The 23,208-nt window shown below is 40.0% G+C and overlaps 1 protein-coding gene across 1 annotated transcript in view; it reads left to right on the top strand.

Annotated features, from left to right (window-relative positions):
* The window catches only part of PTBP3 (polypyrimidine tract binding protein 3), a 95,158-nt gene extending 73,292 nt beyond the window's left edge, over positions 1-21,866 (top strand). Inside the window, exons 8-14 of the mRNA XM_049785244.1 lie at positions 8,375-8,452; positions 12,085-12,224; positions 12,991-13,024; positions 17,768-17,860; positions 18,648-18,864; positions 21,355-21,432; positions 21,594-21,866. Coding sequence (XP_049641201.1) covers positions 8,375-8,452; positions 12,085-12,224; positions 12,991-13,024; positions 17,768-17,860; positions 18,648-18,864; positions 21,355-21,432; positions 21,594-21,726 — 773 coding nt within the window. The 3' untranslated portion in view covers positions 21,727-21,866. The remainder of the gene's footprint in view (positions 1-8,374; positions 8,453-12,084; positions 12,225-12,990; positions 13,025-17,767; positions 17,861-18,647; positions 18,865-21,354; positions 21,433-21,593) is intronic.
* The last annotated feature ends 1,342 nt before the right edge of the window (positions 21,867-23,208 follow it).

Raw genomic sequence — 23,208 nt, 5'->3', positions numbered from 1 at the left:
TTATGTATGCCAGTCAGCCTTTTAGTTTTGGATTTTTTCCCCCCAGGAATTCTTTTGTTTTTGTTTTTTGGGTCACACCCGGCAGCGCTCAGGGGTTACTCCTAGCACTATGTTCAGAAATCACTCCTGGCAGGGGGGACCATATGGGATGCTGGGATTCAAACCACTGTCCTTCTGCATGCAAGGCAAATGCCTTACCTCCATGCTATCTCTCTGGTCCTTCCCCAGGAATTCTAAAGGAAAAACAAGTCAAAAGGTGTCTATTAATTATGTCTTAAAATATTAGAAGATAAGAAGCCAGGTGTGGCCCCCCAAACAAAAACCAAAAATATTATATGTTCAGTAAATATCACAATAAACGATTATCTGAAATTGTGTTACTAAGTTACTTTGTAACTTTATTCAAAATTTTTATTTTTATTTTTTGGTGGATGCTACACTCATTGCTCAGGGCTTACTCAGGCTCTGGACTCAGGGATCGCTCCTGACAAGGAATATGGGGTGCCAAGGATCAAAACGTCTGAGATATGCAAGGCAAGAACCTTAACCACTGTACAGTCCTCATTTTTTTATAAGTAATTTTTTATTTATTTTTTAAAATTTAGTTTATTTTTATTGTTATTTTTGTTTGCTTGGTTTTGGTTTAGGGCTATACCTAGCAGTGTTCAGGACTTACTCCTGGCCTGTGCTCAGGAGACAGGGTTGAGGAGATCATAGAGAGTGTCAGGGATTGATCCCACATTGGCCATGTGCAAGGCAAACACCCTACCCCCTATATTATTCCTCCAGGCCCATGACCAATAATTTTATATTTCAGTAACTCACTTTTAGACGTTTGTTGCAAGGTGATAGGACCCCTTTCACAGTGCTTGGGAAGTCAAGCAGCTACTCCCTATGGTACTATGCTTGGATCTGTGGACTTGACATTTGGTGCTCCTCAGTCCATAACCTTCAGGAGTATACTAAGCAATGCCAAGAAGACAGTGGGACCTCACATGCGAAGCATATGCTACAGCCCTTTATCACAATATATCTTGGGAAATTTTTTATAAGTGTATAATAGAGAACTTAATTTTTTTTTAATAATGATATTTTTAGGAGGCTGGAGAGATAGCATGGGGGTAGGGCATTTGCCTTGCATGCAGAAGGATGGTGGTTCGAATACCAGCATCCCACATGGTCCCCCGAGCCTGCCAGGAGCGATTTCTTTTTTTTTTTGTTTGTTTTGTTTTGTTTTTTGGGTCACACCTAGCAGTGCTCAGGGCCTACTCCTGGCTCTGCTCTCAGAAATCGCTCCTGGCAGGCTCGGGGGATCATATGGGATGCCAGGATTCGAACCACCATCCTTCTGCATGAAAGACACCCTACCTCCATGCTAATCTCTCCTGCCCGCCCGGAACGATTTCTGAGTGTAGAGCCAGAAGTAACCCCAGAGCTCTGCTGGGTGTGACCAAAAACAAAACAAAACAAAAAAGATATTTTTGGGGAACCAAAGTGATATATTAGCACAGTGGATTGGGTGTTTGCCTTCACATGCCAGCCTAGGTTCGATCCATGGCATCCTATATGGTCCCCGAGCGTTCCAGGAATAATTTCTGAATGTATAGCCAGGAGTAATTCCTGAGCATTGCCAGGTGTGGATTAAAACAAACAAAAAATTATATTTTCAATTTCTGCACTGTGGTTTACAGTAGTGTTAATATTTCTGGAATACATTGGTTGCTATATGCCAAACATATGAACAGCCTTCCACCACTATCTTGAATTTTCCTTTCATTCCTCTCTTCCTTTCTACCTTCTAGTCCTACTCATAACAAATTCAGTTTTCTAGGGAGACTCTAAAGGTCTGTGGTCATAGGTTATATTCTCTTTTTTTTTTTTTTTTTTTTGGTTTCTGGGCCACACCCGGTGATGCTCAGGGGTTACTCCTGGCTGTCTGCTCAGAAATGGCTCCTGGCAGGCACGGGGGACCATATGGGACACCGGGATTTGAACCAACCACCTTAGGTCCTGGATTGGCTGCTTGCAAGGCAAACGCCGCTGTGCTATCTCTCCGGGCCCATAGGTTATGTTCTTATTGTGTTTCATTATTCATATATAAAATCATTTAGCATTTGTCCTTTTCCCCTGACTTGCATGATACCATCAATTCCAAGATGTAGTGAACATCAAAATTGTAACTTTTCTGGGCCAGAGATGCACAACCTTGCACACAGCTGATCCAAGACAGACAGTGGTTTGAATCCCAGTATCCCATATGGTATCCTGGTCCTGTCAGGAGCTACTTCTGAATGCAGAGCCAGGAGTAACCCCTGAATACTGCCAGATGTGATTGTCTATCATAATACATTAAAAAATTTCAAATTATTCCTTTTGTTTAATCTTTTGTTTTTGGTTCCTGGGGCACACCTGATGGGACTCAGTGAGTCATGACTCCTGGCAAGTTGCTCCAGGGTTCACTTTATGCCAGTGCTCAATAGATCATGTGGTATTAGGAATTACACCCCAATCTCCAACATGCACATTGCTAGCCCTTTGAACTATATGCCCTGTCCCAATTGTGCAATTTTTTGTTTGATTTTGGGCCACACCTGGCGGTGCTCAGGCGTTATTCCTGGCTCTGAGCTCAGAAATCATTCCTGGCAGGTTTGGGGAAACATGGGATGCTGGGGATTGAACCTGGGTCAGCTGCTCCAGGCAGCTCTGGCCTCCCTCATTGTGCTTTTTTTATTCATTTATATTTTTATAATTTGATATTTAAATGGTTCTGTCTATTAGCTACTGATGGTCCGTAATTTAGCTTATCTTTATCTGATATGGACATTAAGGATGTTTCTTTAGAAATTTGCTGTTATACAAGAAACACAGTGGGAAAGCTGACTCCAGTGCTGAGTCATCAGCAACATTTGCTTATAGACAGGATGAGTTTACCCCTTTATCTCCAATGGAGATACTGTTTGGACAATGGATAAAGTTTTAAGGTATAGTAACATCATTTTAGGACCAAATAGATAGTACCATGGGTAAGGCACTTGCTTTGCCTGTCGTGGGCCCAGGTTCAGTGCCCGATATGCCATGTGTTCCCCTGAGTATTGCCAGAAATGATTCCTGAATGCAGAGCCAGAAGTAACCCCTTAGTATCATTAGGTGTGTCTGTCCCAAAAACAAACAAAAAAATGTCTATTAGATCAGAATTGTTGAAAAGGGAGGAGATGAGGAATTGTAAGAATAACATTTTGGTGGGACTTTTTTTTTTTTTTTTTTTTGGGGGGGGTGGATAAAAAGCTTTATTGGCAACCAGTCAATAGGTTGGAAGAGAGTAGACTCACGTTTCTCAAAACCAACCCACCAATAAGCAAACAAACAAATCAATCTTGTCTGAGTGATCACAAGTAGTTTTAGTGAAAATGAGTATTTTTATCAGAAAGAGAAGACTTACATTTTAGGAAAGAAAATGCAAATGAATAGGTATCAAAGTGATTTAAGTTCACTCAGAAGATAATTTCCTAAGGTACACTTCCAATATAACTGAAAATAAATTTTTTTAATTTATTTAAACACCTTGATTACATACATGATTGTCTTTGGGTTTCAGTCATGTAAAGAACACCACCCATCACCAGTGCAACATTCCCATCACCAATGTCCCAAGTCTCCCTCCTCCCCACCCGACCCCCGCCTGTACTCTAGGATGATTGCCTTGTATGTAGTCGACCTGAGTTCAATTCTCAGCATCCCATATGGGCCCCTGTGCCCACCGGAGTGATCCTGGAATGAAGAGCTGAGCATGTCTGGGTGTGTCCTGAAAACAAAAAACAAATACGTTTTCTATAGGACATTTGCCTTGTATGTGGATGACTTGCTTTCAATACCTGGCATCACATATGAGCACCACCAGGAATACTTCCTGAGTGCAGAGCCAGGAGTGAAGCCATGAGCACTGTTGGAGATGGCCCCAAAACAAAATCAAAATGAACAAATACGCTTGGCTTTTTTGTTTCTTTGTTTTCCCATTCTTCTCAAATTGTAGTGTAAAGCAAGATTTTTTTTTTTTTTTGGTTTTTGGGTCACACCCGGCACGCTCAGGGGTTACTCCTGGCTCTATGCTCAGAAATCGTCCCTGGTAGGCATGGGGGACCATATGGGATACCGGGATTTGAACCACTGTCCTTCTGCATGGAAGGCAAACGCCTTACCTCCATGCTATCTCGCCGGCCCCTAAAGCAAGATTTTTAACTGCTAGGTTACTTTTCTTAAATATTTGTTTCTGGGCCCGGAGAGATAGCACAGCGGCGTTTGCCTTGCAAGCAGCCGATCCAGGACCAAAGGTGGTTGGTTCGAATCCCGGTGTCCCATATGGTCCCCCGTGCCTGCCAGGAGCTATTTCTGAGCACACAGCCAGGAGTAACCCCTGAGCACTGCCGGGTGTGGCCCAAAAACCAAAAAAAAAAAAAATATTTGTTTCTACTTGTTTAAGGAGCATCACTTAATGGAGATTTTCTAAATATAATTTACTTGGAAACAATTATTTTAAAATTTGGCTCTGGTATGGGCCAGAGAGATAGCATGGGTGTAGGGTGTTTGCCTTGCATGCAGAAGGACGGTGGTTCGGATCCTAGCATCCCATATGGTCCCCAAGACTGCCAGGAGTGATTTCTGAGTGTAGAGCCAGGAGTAACCCCTTAGTGCTGCCGGGTGTGACTCAGAAACAAAAACAAAAATACTTTGGTTCTGGTAATTGTACCAATTCTTCCATTTATTGCAATTCAGTGGTTTATGATTATTGTCATGTTTGGGTTTGCCATGGTCATGTTTGTCATTTTTGCCACCCTAGCTCCCATAGCTGGTGTATTGGTTTATGTTTGGGGGCTATGGTAGTTGTGCTTTGGGTCTCTTCACCAGTTCAGCGCTCTGACTTGCTCCTGACAATACTTGAGGAACTGTAGAGTACTAAAAACTGCATCTAGGGCTCCCATAGGACTCATCCAGCTATTTCTCCAGCCAGTTTTGGTTTTTTAAATTTTTTTTTTTTTTCGGTTTGTTGATTTGAAAACTACCTCTCTTGGGGCTGGAGAGATAGCATGAAGGTAAGCCGTTTGCCTTCCATGAAGAAGGACGGTGGTTCGAATCTCAGCATCCCATATGGTCCCCTGAGCAGGCCTAGAGCTATTTCTGAGCATAGGGCCAGGAGTAACCCCTTACTTAGTGCTGCCAGATGTGACCTAAAAATAGAAAGAAAACTACCTCTCTTTCCATCCTTCCCCCATACCTCAGTGGTTTATAACAACAAATAGTTGCCTCATGTTGGTGTGCATGAATCATCTTCACTTGCAGGCTGAAAGTGTCACTCTTAAATTAGTGACATTCTTGTGACTGAAAAATGAATGAGGCCTGGTATTATTATTACTTTACAAAACATCATGAAGCTCTTGTGTATAAGTAGAATTTTTGTGTCTGACTTTCTGTCATATTATTAAAGGTAGTAGGAATAGCATGGAAATATATGTGGGGAGGGTGAAGGCAAAAAAAATATATATATGCCTCTCCCACAGGAGGCACTGTATAAGTTAGATGGGCCAGATTTATATAGCAGGAACAAATTAATACTTGACAACAGTAATGTAATCTACCATTGCTTTATTTTGCTTTCCACCATAACTGGTATTTGGTGTTCAGGGTCTATTCCCTGTTTGGGGATCTCTGTCAGAGGAGCTGAGCGACCATGCAGTGCCAGGGATCAATCGGGTACCAATGTGTAAAGCCTTGTGCTCTGGATTTTTAAGCTATCTCCCTGGCCTCATTACTTTTTATTTTTATCGAATTAGACTTTCTAAATTTCTGTGAGTACTCCTTATCCCTCAAAAAAAAAAGATTATTGGATAAATTATTTTACTCAGGAACTTTAAGCTTACTTGGAGTTTATATCTAACAAGAATATATGTTAAATACATGTGTTTTATTTATTTTACTCGTATGGGTTGTTCTGATTGGTTCAGCACTTTTTAAAAAAATTATTCCTGAGTCTGCTCTCAGGAATTTGCTGGTGGGCCATATGGATGCTGGAGATGGAACCTGGGTTGGTGTGCACCTTACCCACTGTAGGCTCTAGCCCTGATTCAGTACTTCCTTTGTACTGGAAAAATGCTTGGTTCGCATATGTTTTCAGTGAATATGTCTTAATTTCACTTCCTTTCATTTCATTCCTTAATCTTCAGTTATTTCTGCTATCTCTGTCTCTGAAATTAGTTGATAACTATATTTCATTCAGTTGTTATAAATCATAGCTACATATTTAACAAATTGCGTTAATAATTCTCTTTATTGGAGATGATAAACTTATATGAGCTTTTAAACAGCTCTTGAAACTACATAGCCTATATACTTTTTTCTATAAAATTATCATTTCCTTATTGCTTTCTAACTTAATACTTTGCTCTGCTATAAAGTTATCTATTTTTTTTTTTCATTTTCTTTGAGCTCTATTGAGTCTGGAGTTTGTAATTTTGTTTAAAGTTGTTTTTCTTTTTCGTAGAATACTCTTCTTTCCTGTACCATTTATTTATGTATATCTACTATTTTCAGTTTTGTTTTTATCTTGCACCATTTTTATTTTTTGTATGTGACTTTTATGTTCATTTCTATATAGATAATTTATATATCTGTGTTTTCTTAAAGCATTTGTTCTGAGTTACTTTCTCAGTATTTTCTTTAGGTGTCATTTGTATTATCTAAAGTTTGACATGTCCAAAACAAAATTTTTTTCGTTGTTGTTGTTTTGCTTGGGGGCTTCACCCAGCAGTGCTCACAGACTACTCTGTTGCTTCTTGTGCTATTGGGACTGTGTGGTACTGAGACTCAAACCCAGGATAAACATAGGCATAAAAGCCTCTATTTCTCTAGCCATTTGAGCCATCTTCCCAGCTCAAAATCAAGTTTTTTACTACTACTTTTTTGCCTACAAGAAACGAATTCTTCTGTCACGATAGTCACCTGTCTTCCAAAAGAAAAGAAAAAAAAAAGCATTTAACATGTAATACATACTCAGTGCTCTTTTCAAATGTGTAATGTCTATCTCAAATTTCATGTCCTGAGAATCCTTCTCTACCGATCATAGATCACTTCTAAGCCACACATTTGTATTTAAACCACTAGATCATCAACATACAAATATCTTGTAATTCCTAAATTTGATGTATGCGTTTCTCAAAGGAAAAAATTTTTTTGTTGTATCAACTGTATGCAAAACTTAATACTGGCTCTTCTTAGAGGTCAGTTCTGTGGTGCCAGTAAATAAGCCAGGAGAGAGTCCTGTACAGGGCAAACTTAACCAATCTACTGTTTCTTTGGCTCAAAAAAAAATTAATATGGGGCCAGAGCGATAGCACAACATTAAGGCATTTGCCTTGCATGAGGCTAACACAGGACAGACCCTGGTTCAAATCCCCGCATCCCATATGGTCCCCTGAGCCAGCCAGGAGCTACTTCTGAGAACAGAGCCAGGAGTAACTCCTGAGTGCCAGGTGTGACCCAAACTCCCGCCCCCAGTTGTAATCCATTTCTGTTAGTACACATTTTATAAATCAGTGTGATTTTTATAAGTTATTAATATTTTCTCATAAATGCAATTTTCTGAATGTAAAAATGTTTACCTAATCTCAAACTGAAATACATAAAAAGCTGTACTTTTGAACATTGAACCCACTTGAATGAGGTTAACTTGGTAGGTAATGCATTCATGCATAACTGAGCCAGGTACAAATCCTCGGCATCTTATGTGGTGCCAGGGCATCCCTGAGACCTGGCAGGAGTAAGCTCTGATCACTGCCAGAAATGGTCCAAAACCAAAAGCAATAAAGAAGAAAAAAGATGGGGCCGGAGCAACAGTGGGTAGGGCGGTTACAGGCAGTTGACCAGAGTTGGATCTTCGGCATCCCAGATGGTCTCCCGAGCCACTCAGGAGTGATTTTTTTTTAATGTAAATGTATTTATTATTTGGTTTTTGGGTCACACCCAGTGGTTCTCAAGAGTTACTCCTGGCTCTGCTCTCAGAAGTCGCTCCTAGCAGGCTCCAGGGACCATATCTGATGCCGGGAATCGAACCAGGATCCCTCTGGGTTGGCTGCTTGCTATTGCTTTGGTCCCTGCCAGGAGTGATTCTTGAGTGCAGAGTAACCCCTGAGCACCACTGGGTATGACCCAAAAACAAAAAAAAAAAAAAAAAGAAGAAGAAAAAGAGGTTTATCTCCAGAAATGTTACTTCACTATAATATATGATAATGGATCCTCATATAGCTACTTTATATTGGCTTGGCAACCATATTTATATATTATATTATATTTACTTATTTATTTATTTATTTCTCTTCTCCATTAGGTGCACCAGGTATCATTTCTACACCATATGCTGGGACTGCTGGATTTCCCCCAGCCATTGGATTTCCTCAAGCAGCAGGTAACTCTTACGTTTGAATTTGAAATGATCTTTCAGTTATATTTTATATATTCTGTATAAACTTAATTAAAATTACCGTGTTTGAAGAGTTCATACAGAAACATTATGTGCGTCAACCATAGTATGATTTGTTTCTTTGTTTGCTTTTTTGGGGGTACAAGGCATTCTTGGGCCACCCAGAAATTCAGGGCTTACTCCTTGCTCTGTGATTAGGGATCACTCCTGGCAAGCTCAAGGGACCATTTGGGGAGGCTGGGATTGAACCTGGGTCTGCTACATGCAAGGCAAGTGCCCTACACATTGTACAATTTGGCTGTACTCTTTGTATTTAAAACTGATTCTCTCTAGTTTCATCCTCTGTGCCAATAATTTTATTAATATATTCTGTATCATTTGTACTTGCTATTGAAAATTAACAATAGGTAGACTATATTAAGTAAATTTAGATTTTCCTTTTATATAAGATATATGAGCTAGGGGCCGGGCGGTGGCGCTAAAGGTAAGGTGCCTGCCTTGCCTGCGCTAGCCTTGGACGGACCGCGGTTCGACCCCCGGTGTCCCATATGGTCCCCCAAGCCAGGGGCAACTTCTGAGCGCATAGCCAGGAGTAACCCCTGAGCGTTACCGGGTGTGGCCCAAAAACCAAAAAAAAAAAAAAAAAGATATATGAGCTACTTCTGTCTTTGCTAACAAGCTTATCAATTACATAAGCAGACCTGAGTCCTCAGCGCCTTTGATAGCATTTAACACATTGTATCCAGTAGTATCCTATACCACCCTTTTTAAATTTAGATTGTTAAAGTTTGGGTCTCTTAATTCCATTGTTGTTGCCTTTTGTTTGGATATTTAATTCTGTCCTTCTTTTACACTGCCAATGCACCTGAGACTGCTTGGCTTCTGGCTCCCTTTCTTTCATATTTGTGTCTCTCCTCTACCATTCAGTTTCTTTCCTTCTCCTCACTATACTCTGGGGCAAAGGGTGTTCGAGACAACTTCCCTTTAGACCATTATGTTTGTTCGTGCAGTTATTCCTTCATTTTTTTTTTTTTTGGGCTTTGGGGCCACACCCACACCAGGGGGGGGGGGAATCGCATTACAGCTTGCATCACCGCTCCGGCCCCTCATGCAGTTATTCTAAATATCACATATAAATGATATCATTCTATATTTTCCTTCTTCTGACTTCATTTAACATATTATCTTCCAGTTTTATCCATGTTGCTGCAAATTGCATGATTGCATCATTCCTTATAGCTATGTAATATTCATTGTCTATATGTACCACATCTTCATAATCCACTCATCTGTTGTTGGACATCTAGATTGATTCCAAGTCTTAGCTATTGTACTGAGTGCTGCAATGAATAGCTGTGTGTATACATCCTTTCGGATGAATGTTTTGTTTGTCCTGGGGATAGACATCCAAAACAAGGGTTGCTGGGTCATGAGGCAGCTTAATTTTGAGTTTATTGAGAACCCTCCATACAGTTTTCATTGGGGTTGGATCAGGCAGCATTCCCACCAGCAGCAGTGGATGAGAGTTCCTTTCTCACCAATCTCACCAACAAAGATTGTTCCTGTTATTTTAGATATGTGTCATCTTTACTGGTATAAGATGATATCTTACTTTGTCTTGATTTGGATTTCTTTAATGATAAATGATGATGAACATTTTTTTCATGTGTCTATTGGCCACCTGTTAGTCTTCCTCAGAGAAGTTTCTGTTCATTTTCTCTCCCCAATTTTTCATGGCCTTTTTAGGTTTTATGGAGTCAACCTTTGTGAGTTCTTTATATATCCTAGATATCAAGCCTACTTACCTCCTTCCCTCTCCTCCCTCCCTCTCCTCCCTCTCCTCCCTCCCTCCCCTCCCTCCTTCCCCTCCCTCTCCTCCCTCCCTCTCCTCCCTCCCTCTCCTCCCTCCCTCCCCTCCCTCCCTCCCTCCCTCCCCTCCCTCCCTCCCTCCCCTCCCCTCCCTCCCTCCCTCCCTCCTTCCCTCCCTCCCTCCCTCCCTCCCTTCCTTCCTTCCTTCCTTCCTTCCTTCCTTCCTTCCTTCCTTCCTTCCTTCCTTCCTTCCTTCCTTCCTTCCTTCCTTCCTTCCTTCCTTCCTTCCTTCCTTCCTTCCTTCGTTTTTGGGCCACACCAGGTAACACTCCTGGCTATACTCTCAGAAATTACTTCTGGCTTGGGGGACCATATGGGACACCGGGGGATCTAACCGAGGTCCATCCTAGGCTAGTGCGGGCAAGGCAGATGCCTTACTGCTTGCACCACCTCTCTGGCTCCTGTAATTTTCTTTCTTGGTAGTATCTCTGTCAGCTTTGGGAATAATGTTAGCTTCATAGAAGGTATTGAAAGCTATTGAATTCAATAGCTGTGAATCTTATCATTGATCATAATGTATAGATTATACTTCACAAGGTTACACAATGCTTTTTCCAAAATAATCTCATACAGCACTTAATATGAATATATAGGTCTCTGCCAAAAGAATTTTTATAATTTTATAGAAGTAAAAATAAAATATATTCCAGGCCCGGAGAGATAGCACAGCGGTGTTTGCCTTTCAAGCAGCCAATCCAGGACCTAAGGTGGTTGGTTCAAATCCCGGTGTCCCATATGGTCCCCCGTGCCTGCCAGGAGCTATTTCTGAGCAGACAGCCAGGAGTAACCCCTGAGCATCACCGGGTGTGGCCCAAAAACAAAAAAAAAAAATATGTGCCTACTTTGGGGCCAGTGCGATAGCGCATTGGTAGGGCGTTTGCCTTGCACGCGACTGACCCTGGACAGACCTGGGTTCAATCCTCGGTGTCCCATATGGGTCCCCACACTAGGAGCGATTTCTGAGCACATAGCCAGGAGTAACCCTTGAGCATCACTGGGTGTGAACCCTCCAAAAATACATACATACATGCCTGCTCTATAGAAATTTATTGGAATAAATTCTCCAAAAAGCAGAAAGAAAGCTTTTTTTTGATAGATTCTCAAAAAGCCTAATGGATTTGAAAACAATGAAATTGGTAGGTATGCACAGACGATGTATATGGTAACCATTTTGCTCTTCAAGCCCAGGTTTTCTCTTGAATATGTATCTCACTTTCTTGTCTTTCTGGGTTTTTGCTTGTTTAGTTTTAGTCTAGAGAAACTTGTGTTCTCTTTTCTCTTTTTCTCTTCACATCTTTCTTTTGTTTTCTCTTTTTTCCTGTTTCTGTTTTTGGGCCACACCTGAAAATTCTCAAGGGTCACTCCTGGCTCTGCATTGAGTAATCACACCTGTCAGTGCTCAGGAGACCGTCATATGGGATGCCAGAGATTGAACTTGGGTCGCCCTAGGTATTCTCACCCTGGCCCTCCTCACATCTTTTTAAGCAAGTTTTATTCAGTGAAAACTACTTGCTTCACCCCTATCCCAAAAGAACTCTTATATAATACTGACTGAGATTGTCAGCGATTAAAGAACTAAACGTAAGGAAGACTCTTCAGAATAGAAAATTAGTCTTTGGTACCTTCCTGGTAGCTACGACATAATTTTTCCCCATATTTGTGCTTTTGTTTTTAGTTTGTTAAATTATATGAAGTGTTATAATTATCCGTAAAACTAGAATATAAAATCCTTATGATGTTTTTCAAAGGTCTCTCGGTCCCAGCTGTTCCTGGAGGTCTCGGTCCTCTCACAATCACCTCCTCTGCTGTCACAGGAAGAATGGCCATTCCTGGGACTGGTGGCATTCCAGGAAATTCTGTTCTACTTGTCACAAATCTCAATCCTGATGTGAGTTGAAAAGTATTGTATGTAAATGGTCCTTGGGAGTAGGTATATTGGCTTTTGGTCTGGACTTGTAATGCAAATATCTCCTGAGCATCATTGGATAAATCCCTGGTGGTCCCCAAGTACTGTTTGGGAATACCCATCAAAGAAAATAGAACTAAAGGGCCAGAGAGATAGCACAGTGGTATGGCGTTTGCCTTAGATGGAGAAGGATGGTGGCGAATCCTGGCACCCCATATGGTCCCCCAAGCCTGCCAGGAGCGATTTCTGAGCATAGAGCCAGGAGTAACCCCTGAGCACTGCTGGTGTGACCCCAAAACCAAAAAAGAAAGAAAAGAAAATAGAACTAAAATTTACTTCTGCTTGGGTCAGCTTGTTTAAATCCACAAACCCCAGCCAACCAAGGCTAGGAAATCTGAACTATTTAGTAATTGCATTTGTATTAAACTGGTACAGATTGGTCCCCTTTGTTGCTATTCTCTAAACAGCCAATATATAGTATGTACACTGTACTAGATGTTATCAAATGGGAGACTATGTGGAGATTGTGTGGGTTTTAGGCCATTACTTCATTCATAAAAGGAACTTGAGCATCTTAGATTTTGGTATCTGCACGAGTATTAGAAACAATCCCTCTCACACAATGGACAACTATATAGAAAAAAAATCAGCACGTGTAACAAAGTTAACTGTCATTTTTGTGTTTTAGGTAAAAATTAAAACTTTTACTTAAATTAAAAACGTAATATTTTGTTTTTCTTTTAAACAGCTTATCACGCCACATGGGCTTTTTATCCTATTTGGTAAGTTATTTTTTAGTTTTTAATATTTATGTTGTGAACTGAACACATGCTATTACTAGTTATATCTGTATACCATGTCATGTGCTTGATGCTGAGGATAGAGCAAATAAGACTTAGTAGTAAATAATTAGAATTATGATAAAGTCGGACAGAGGGAAATAAGAGATTATAATTATAATAGGGCCATATACTAAGGAACCTAACTTATCTGAGGGAATCAAATAGGATGTTTCCATAGAAATGATTTGTGCATATGTGTGGTTTTTGGGCCATACCTCGTGACGCTCAGGGGTTACTCATGACTCTGTGCTCAGAAATCACTTCTGGCAAGCTCGGGACCATATGGGATGCCAGAGATTAAATTTGGGTCGCCTGTGTGCAAGGAAAATGTTCCATCCACTGTTCTAGCTCGGGACCCCATAGAAATGAGTTTTAATTCCCAGAGGAATACCACAGTGGCTTTAGGAACCCTCTTTGTAAATGCATGGTCATGAATTCAATTCCTTAATGTTTTGCATACTTAGAGCATGAGCCTGGCAGATGTATTGTTTATAATCTCTGGTGCTGAGTGTGGTTTCCAGCCATGGCATAACAGCTCTGTGTAAACTCTGTAAAAAAGGGTATAAATTCTAGTGAGCAGAGCTGGAGCCTTAGTAGTTAGTACTTTTCCTTGCAAGTGGCCAACCTTCATTTGGTCTCGACATTCCATTTGGCTACTCTAGCACTGTGAAATGTGATTCCTGATTGCAGAGTCTATAATAACCCCTGAGCATTGCTGGATGTAACAAAAAGAGAGAAAGGGGGGAAAAAAACATGAAATCCTATCATTAACACTATGGAAATCATGAGCTGTAAACAATATGGTTTTGCTTTTTTTTCTTTTCTCTTACTGTTTTTTGGGCCAAATCCTGTGGTGCTTAGGGGTTACTCCTGGCTATGCGGTCAGAAATCACTCATGGTTTTTGTGGAGGGGGGGGGACCATATGGGACACCGGGGATTGAACCAAGGTCCATCCTAGGTCAGCCAGGTGTAAGGCAAACGCCCTACCACTGCACTTTCGCTTTGGCCCCAACAATATTTTTTTAATAAAAGAGCGAAGTTATAGAACCACAAAATTAACATATACTCATAATTGAGATGTGATTATTCATAAATATCATTTGTCTGTACTTAGGGACAAGTATAAGATTAAAGGAGGGTTGGAGAAATAGTACATGAGATAAAATGCTTGCCTTGACTTAGCTGACCAGTTTGGATCCCTGGTACCTCATGTGGTCCACTCAGCACCACCAGGACTGATCACTAAGCACAGGGCCAGGAGGAAGCCCAGAGCATAGCTGGATGTCTTTTCTCAGACCAAAGAAAGAAGCAAGGGGGAGAAGTTGGAGGTATAGTATAGGGGATGCAGAGACCCTGCCTCGGTCCCTGGTACCATATCATCCCCTGAAAAGCAGTAGGATCAACCATGAACATCACTGGGCATTCATTTATTTATTGTTGCTGGGTAGGGGGCATACCCAGTGGAACTAGAAGGTCCATCCGGTCATTCTAGGTAGAGCACATTTGTTTAAGGACTACAGGGTGATGCCCGGGGGGCGGGGGTGTGCTCATTCATTGGCAGGGATCAAATCCAGGCCTTCAAATAATATCCCTAGCCTACATAACTTAATCATAAGGATTTTTATTAATTGTCAATAAAAATTAATACTTTGTGAAAAATTTTTTTAAATATGAATCATTATTGTAAAAACATTTTATGTTTGTTAATATTCCATGGCCTAATTCTAAATTCACTTAATTTTAGTACTTGCTTTTGTGAATAGTGATCGTCATAACTAAAATGATAGAATACCTCCTAAAGATAATGGGGCGTATTTTAGGACAAAAATGCAAGTACTCATTGTCATCATATTTAAACTTTTATAATAGCTTTTCCCTCAAACCCACTAATTTATATTGTTCATTTTGTTAAATGAGGGAAGTTTCATTTCCTCGCGTTACATCAGTTGATTTAAAAATTGTTAGGCTAGGGGCTGGAGAGATAGCATGGAGGTGTAGGACTTTTGCCTTGCATACAGAAGGACCGTGGTTCGAATCCCGGCATCCCACATGGTCCCCTGAGCCTGCCAGGAGCGATTTCTGAGCATAGAGCCAGGAGTAACCCCTGGGCGTTATTGGGTGTAACCAAAAACTAGACAAAATGTGTAACTTTCTTTTGGAAGAACTTTTGGTATAAAGTTGCTTGAAATATTTTGAATGAGTGATAGCTTTTATGATGACATTTTAAAATATATTGTAGCTGCACAATTCTCCTGGCTTTGGTATACAACTCATTGATCTAATTTAGTAGTTTTGGACCACACCAGCTATGCTTGGATTACTCCTGGTGGTGCTCAGGTGATTTGGGATCAAATCTGGGTAAGCTGCTTGCACAGCAAGTACCTTACTTGCTGTACTATACCTCTGGTCCCCACATTGTAATTTTCGATATTTCCAGTAAGATCCTTCATGTTCATTTTGTAGGTTTTACTCATGACTCATGTACATACTTTATAATAATAAATGATACAATAATTGGGGCTGGAGCAGTGGCCTTACCCACTCCACTTCTCCCTAGCCCCTCTGAGTTTAGTGTATAAAAAGTTTTTTATTTCAACCACTTGTCAATTTGCGAAATAGACAGAAAATACAGAAAAACTTTTTGTTTCAAATTTTAAAAGTGTCATTCACTGAAGTTAATTCTTTTATATGCTTTGGCCACAAGATAGCCAACACTTTATTGTGTGCCGCAGAAGATTTTCAGTCCTTTTTATTTGCAGGGTACAGTATTGATGCTACAATTTATAAGTCTCATTTTTATAATGTGAATGTTATCTTTTATTGTTGTTGTTTGTTTTGGGGCCACACCTGGCAATGCTCAGGGGTTACTTCTAGCTCTATGATCAGAAGTCACTCCTGGCAGGCTCGGGTGACCACATAGGATGCTGGAATAGAACTCGGCTGCTTGCAAGGCAAATACCCTACTGCTGTGCTATCAGTCCAGCCTCATGAATGCTATTTTAGAGCATACTACAGTATAATATACTGAACAAAAGTATATGAGAATGTCCATATAGAAATATCACCACATGGGGCCTGAGAGATAGCATGGAGGTAAGGCGTTTGCCTTTCATGCAGGAGGTCATTGGTTCAAATCCCGGCGCCCCATATGGTCCCCTGTGCCTTCCAGGAGCAATTTCTGAGCCTGGAGCCAGAAATAACCCCTGAGCACTGCCGGGTGTGACCCAAAAACCACAAAAAAAAAAAAAAATATATATATATATATATATATATATATCACCACATAACTTCTTTTATCTATAAAAATTAATGAATTTTTAAGCATTTATATGAAATTCCCAAATTTATTTTGCCTTTTACCACTTTTTCAGAAAAAAAAATTACTCAGTGCCTCCTGGAAGTCTACCCTTTAAGGGTAGACTGTTTTGTTCAAAGCACTTCTCTGTTGCATCCAAGGCCACTTTTGCCCCCTTGGTTATTCTAGCGCCCCCACCCACTGCCCATTCTAGGAAACACTTGGTCATATAAACCTATTAGGATAGATTAAGAGTTATTTTCTTCCCATATCTAGTGTCCAATTTTATCTGTACTTTGGGATGTGAGCCCTATTTGGAGGATTATCCTGTATAAGTATAAAAAAGATGGGGCTGGCGAGGTGGCGCTAGAGGTAAGGTGTCTGCCTTGCAAGTGCTAGCCAAGGAAGGACCTCGGTTTGATCCCCCGGCATCCCATATGGTCCCCCCAACCCAGGGGCGATTTCTGAGCACTTAGCCAGAAGTAACCCCTGAGCATCAAACGGGTGTGGCCCAAAAAACAAAAACAAAAAAATTAGAAAAAAGAGCTGGGATGGGCCCGGAGAGATAGCACAGCGGGTTTGCCTTGCAAGCAGCCGATCCAGGACCAAAGGTGGTTGGTTCGAATCCCGGTGTCCCATATGGTCCCCCGAGCCTGCTAGGAGCTATTTCTGAGCAGACAGCCAGGAGTAACCCCTGAGCACCGCCAGGTGTGCCCCCCCCCCAAAAAAAAAAAGAGCTGGGGTATAATAAGAGCAGTTAGGAGGTTATAATGAAGTTCCAGATAAGATGATGCTGATAGGCCAGGAGAGAGAGCTCAACAAGCTATACACGTTTTGCACGAAGGAAACGTGAATTCAGTTCTCAGCACCATGTCACCACATCCCCTCCTAACACAGAATCAGAAGTTGCCCCTGAGCACTGCTGGGTAAGGTCCCCAAACAAAAGAAATGATGAAATGGTGGAATGAAAAGTGGACCAATAAGCGATTTATGTTATAGCATCAGATATTGGTCATAGAAATGGGTACAAGAATTTAGGAAAGGGAGAAGATAAAATATCACTCCCAGGTATGTAACTTAGCAAAGTAAATGTTGATGATAGGACAATTTATATTGTAGTGACTACATAGTGGAGAGAGGAGATAGAAGATGAATCAATTTGGACATATTAAATTTGAAGCTTTTATAATGTATTGAGGGGAAAAGAGTGAATAGCATTAACAAATCTAAACCAAAGAAAAGATCTAAGTTTGGGGACATTTATATGAAATTGCCCAGAAAATGTATTTATTTTAGTATGAGAAAATAAAAAGCATCTTTAAATGCATTAATAAAATTAAACATTTTATAAATAGACATTAAAAATTCCTTTCATTTTATCTTATAGGAGTATATGGTGATGTGCATCGAGTGAAGATTATGTTTAATAAGAAAGAAAATGCATTGGTTCAGATGGCAGATGCAAATCAAGCTCAACTAGGTACTAACAACTAATGATAATCATGATGTTGCTGATGTAACCTGTCTCGTTTGTATTTGAATGTGCTTAATAACATAAAATGTATAGCTAGTAGGGCCGGAGAGATAGCATGGAGGTAGGGCTTTTGCCTTGCATGCAGAAGGCTGGCGATTCAAATCCCAGCATTCCATATGGTCCCCTGAGCGCTGCCAGGTGTGACCCAAAAACAAACAAGCAAACAAAAAACTGTATAGCTAGTAGAAGTGTGATTTTTCTGGAATATCTCTCTTATTATTTAAATCTTATATTGTAAGATTTGTGATTTTAAGCAGCGAAAGATAGTGTGGTGTATAGGGTGCTTACGTGCACATACCTGGCCCAGGTTAGATCCCTGGTATCTCCTATGTTCCCCTGTGCGCTACCAGGAAGAATACCTGAGTGCAGAGTCTGGATTAAGCCCTGACTACAGTGGATGTGTCCCTAAAACAAAACTAAAGAGAATGATTTCATTTGAGATTAATTTTTTTTTTAGCCGTCCATTTCCTGAGTATGGAAATTCCCAAGTATTGGTATCTTCAAGGTATTCTGGAACTACCCAGCTCTGTACTAGGAAGATAGTTATTTTTTGTTTTCTTTTTCTTTCATTATAAGATAATCTAATGTAATACATTTCTATATTTAAGAGATGGGGTTTGAGTCATATTAACCATTAGACTGACGATATAATTTCAAGTAAATAGAGAGAATTTGGTAATTCATACAAATATTACAGACTTACTAGCCAGACTTACCTTTTTCTCTTTGCTAGCAATGAATCATTTGAGTGGTCAGAGGCTTTATGGAAAAGTGCTTCGTGCTACACTCTCCAAACATCAAGCAGTTCAGCTTCCTCGGGAGGGACAAGAAGACCAGGGTCTGACTAAGGATTTTAGCAATAGTCCCCTGCATCGCTTTAAAAAACCTGGCTCTAAAAATTTCCAGAATATTTTTCCACCATCAGCCACTTTGCATCTTTCCAACATTCCGTATGTATCTATTATTCATTAAACGATTAATAATCTACAATGTGCAGTTTGGGAGTTTAAAACTGAGTTGTCTAAAGAGGCTTACATCTTCAGTTTATATCCAAAAGTGAAAGTCAGCAGTGTTTCGTCCACCCCACCCAAATAGGAAATTCGCAACTACTTTTGCCTTTCAGTTGCAGCAGGCCCAAAAAATAAATGGTGGGCCGGGCGGTGGCGCTAAAGGTAAGGTGCCTGCCTTGCCTGCGCTAGCCTTGGACGGACCGCGGTTCGATCCCCCGGTGTCCCATATGGTCCCCCAAGCCAGGAGCAACTTCTGAGCACATAGCCAGGAGTAACCCCTGAGCATTACCGGGTGTGGCCCAAAAATTAAAATTAATAAATAAGTAAATAAATAAATAAATAAATAAATAAATGGTTACAGAAATACGGGGCCAGAGAGATAGCATGGAGGTAAGGCGTTTGCCTTGCACGCAGAAGGACGGTGGTTCAAATCCCGGCATCCCATATGGTCCCCTGAGCCTGCCAGGAGTGATTTCTGAGCATAGAGCCAGGAGTAACCCCTGAGCACTGCCAGGTGGACCCAAAAACCAAAAAAAAAATTAAAGGAAAGAAATAATTCATTAACACATACTTGCTCATCCTTTTTTAGGAATAAAAAGCAACATAACAAAAATAAATTGTGCATAAGGAATTTAGTAAAGAAAAAAGAATTGGTCCCAGAGAGATAGCACAGCAGTGTTTGCCTTGCAAGCAGCTGATCCAGGACCTAAGGTGGTTGGTTCGAATCCCAGTGTCCCATATGGTCCCCCGTGCCTGCCAGGAGCTATTTCTGAGCAGACAGCCAGGAGTAACCCCTGAGCAACGCCGGGTGTGGCACACACACACACACACACACACACACACACACACACACACACACACACACACACACACACACACACACACACACACCAAAAAAACCTTTTGGCGTACAAGTTGTAACTTAAAGTGATAGACCAAATGAATGAGAAATAGAATTTTAATTCATATCTTTCTCCTTGCAGAGCCTTTTCTGTTACACTGCCCTTGATTGCATTCATAAGGCATAAAGTGTGCTTTTAGTCTGTTGAATCTCATGTCATAGGACATTATGAATTACCTGCTGCTGTATAGATCACTTAACAGCATAACAAACTGGTAAAAGACAGGGGGGGAAAAAAACAGACTCCAGAAGTGGTTAGAAGAGGTTGTTACAGTGGAGAATCTCTTAAGGTTGAATCTGAAGACTTACTTAACTGCAACTAGAGATTCTACTTACAATGTGGCCCATCCATATGCCAGTTGTTGCCAGGTCTCAGTGTCTTGCCACACAGATTGCTCATATGATTGCTCAAGTGTCCTCAAAAAAATAGCACTATTTTCTTTTAGAGCTAATGATTAAAGAGCAACTATAGTATAAACCACAGTTCTCTGCTTCTGAAGTGACAGGTGGACTAGAGATGATACTGTCAGGGATATGACTGTGATACATGCCTTGCATGTGTGAGTCTTTTGGGTTTGATACTCAACAGCAACACCAAAAAAATGACAAGTTTCGTTTCTGCAATAGCCTAAGTGTTGTACATCTCTGTTAACTCTGGGAGAAGAGTATCCAAAAGCATAACTATAGGAAGGACAAGAGTAACTAGATCTTTATATCTGAATATCACCTAAGCAATTTTTAGTTTCCCAGAAAGTATATGACTGATCGAAACAAGTCAGAGCTAGCTAAGAAAAGTAATTTGGATCTATCTACTACAGTAAACTTCTGAAGTCAGTGGTAGTCTTAAAAGAATATAGAAATATTCTCTCTTTTTCTATATATGCCGGCCTATATTTGTTTTCTTTTAATAAACTTTTGATTGAATCATCATGAGATACACAGTTACAAAATAGTGCATGATTGAGTTTTGGTCATACAGTGATCAATACCCACCCTTCACCAGTGCACATTTACTGCCACTAATGCCCCAGTTTCCCTCCCACTGCTCCCTTCCCTACTTCTTTTGGAAACATTCTTTTCTTTCTCTCCTCTAACTCTCTGACTTTCTTTCTCTCTCCTTCCCTCCCTCCCTCCCTTGTCTCTCTTCCTTTTCCCTTCCACACCTATTCTATTGATGCAGATGTTTGAGATATGTTCTACTCATGAGTCAGAAAGATGACTAAGGGGCCTGGAGTTCATGCTTTTTTGCATGCAGGAGGTCTGGATTAAAACCTGGGAAATGGTTTCCCTGAACAAAACTAGTAACTAGTAACATTAGTAACTGCAGGGCTTTACAGGGGTAGCACAAAAATAAACAAAAACTTCCATTGAGAGTGTGAACACCTTTCAGATACTTTGGTATCATGTCTGTATTATATGGCTTATTTTATTTAAAATGTGAGATTCTCTGGAAGTTTGATGATTGCAAATTATGCTTCATTTGAGAATTAGAACTAAGATAGTTGATGCTCTCTCTGATGTTTTCACAGCCCTTCTGTCACAGTGGATGATCTGAAGAACCTTTTCACAGACGCAGGATGTTCCGTGAAGGCTTTTAAATTCTTTCAGTAAGTCCCTGCTTTCAAGACTAAATAACATTATTTAATATGGTATACAAAATTATAGGGCGATTCAGTGATGTCCTCTAGGGTATGAGAGGGAATCTGTAAGTAAATTAAACTCGTGTTTATATGTGTATATATCTTCATTTTTCTTTCAACTTTTCCAGGAAAGATCGCAAAATGGCACTCATTCAATTGGGATCTGTAGAAGAAGCAATCCAGGCCCTCATTGAGCTTCATAATCATGACCTTGGAGAAAATCACCACCTCAGAGTTTCCTTCTCAAAATCAACCATCTGACTTTCCTGTGAATTTTTCTTCTAGGACTGGACCATAATTTCAGGAACCTTTCAGACATAGACTTAAGCAGCTCATGACCAATTCTGCCTCTTTCACAAAAACTAACTTTCTGAGTTTAATGTTTAAGAATATTTAAAAAAAAAAAAAAAAAAGAAAAGAAACTTAATTGGGGCAGAGCCATAGTACAGCATATAGGGCACTTGCTTTGCATGCAGCCCACCGGGGTTCTAGCCCCAGAATTCCCTAACTACTGCCAGGAGTGATCCTTGAATGCAGAGCCAGGAGTAAGCCCTGGGCACTGCTGGGTGTGGCCCAAAAACCAAATTAGTAAGAGACCAAGGGATATTCTTTTTTCCAACTATTCCCCTTGCCATATGTGGTCAAAGACTTGTTTCTTTGAACCATAATTTCTATAAAAAATATCAGGAAAATTTTTTCCCAATAATTTAATTTCTTATATTAGATTGGATTTTAAGAGGACAGATTTTATTTCAGTTTGGGTCCAGATCAGCCTTACACAACATTTCTAAACTCCTTTGTACCTTGAAAAATTTAAACAGATACACTTTTTAAATGACTTATCAAATTTTTAACTTTGTGATTCAGAAGTTTGATCCCTGTAGAAAATTATGTTTATTTATAAATTATATCAGTCATTAGGCATATATTGGTAGTTATTATATATAAATGGAATTCTATTGGAAGCAGATTTATAAACTTGCATGTTTTCTTTAAGTGGTTTTCTTTTTTCTAGCTGTAAGCCACTCCTATATGTTTTAACTTTTTCAGACTATTTGGAGAAGTGAAGTGTCTCAGCTGTCCCCAGGGAAACTAAGTGGACTTCAACCAGGATCTGCTGTAGTATCAGAATTATTAGTGATTTTATTAGGAGAAATCTTGTTGCAAATTTCAAAATGATACTTATTTGCTAAATAACCTGGTCTTGAAAACTTTAAAAAGAAAAATAATCCAACTTATAAACTACTTTTTTATAATTGTTTTCAGAAAAAAAGTTTACAGTCTTAAGGAAAATATTCAGGTCTATCATGGTTTGACAGATTTTTTAAAAGTTATTTTTGGTAAGGTCTTCTTTTAGAAAAAAATTAATCTCAAGGGTTTTTTGTACCACTATAATCTCTAATACTTATTCAGAATTACTGTGTATTTACTTAATTTCTTATGTGCCTTATTATGTGCTTATGAAATAATAGATTAGGATTTTATCTAAGTATCTTGAAAGCTATATTGTGGGCTTGATGAGCATTTTTTTGTCCTTGGATTTTTTATTTCCTCCCTTTTTGGGTAAGATTTTAGTTATTTTCATTGCAATTAAAATTTTTCAGTAATCGTTTTCATTCAAATTTTTGGTGCTTTCATGTAGCGATGGGATGGGGAAGGATAAAAGGTTTGGGGACTAACTCAGTGCACACCTGTAGACCTCTTTACATCATGACCAATATCGGTCACTGCCAGGTATAGCAT

The sequence above is a fragment of the Suncus etruscus genome, chromosome 1, assembly GCF_024139225.1.
Source record: "Suncus etruscus isolate mSunEtr1 chromosome 1, mSunEtr1.pri.cur, whole genome shotgun sequence".
NCBI classification, from domain to species: domain Eukaryota; kingdom Metazoa; phylum Chordata; class Mammalia; order Eulipotyphla; family Soricidae; genus Suncus; species Suncus etruscus.
The sequence above is the reverse complement of the archived record's forward strand: the minus strand, read 5'-3'. Positions and strand labels throughout refer to the sequence as shown.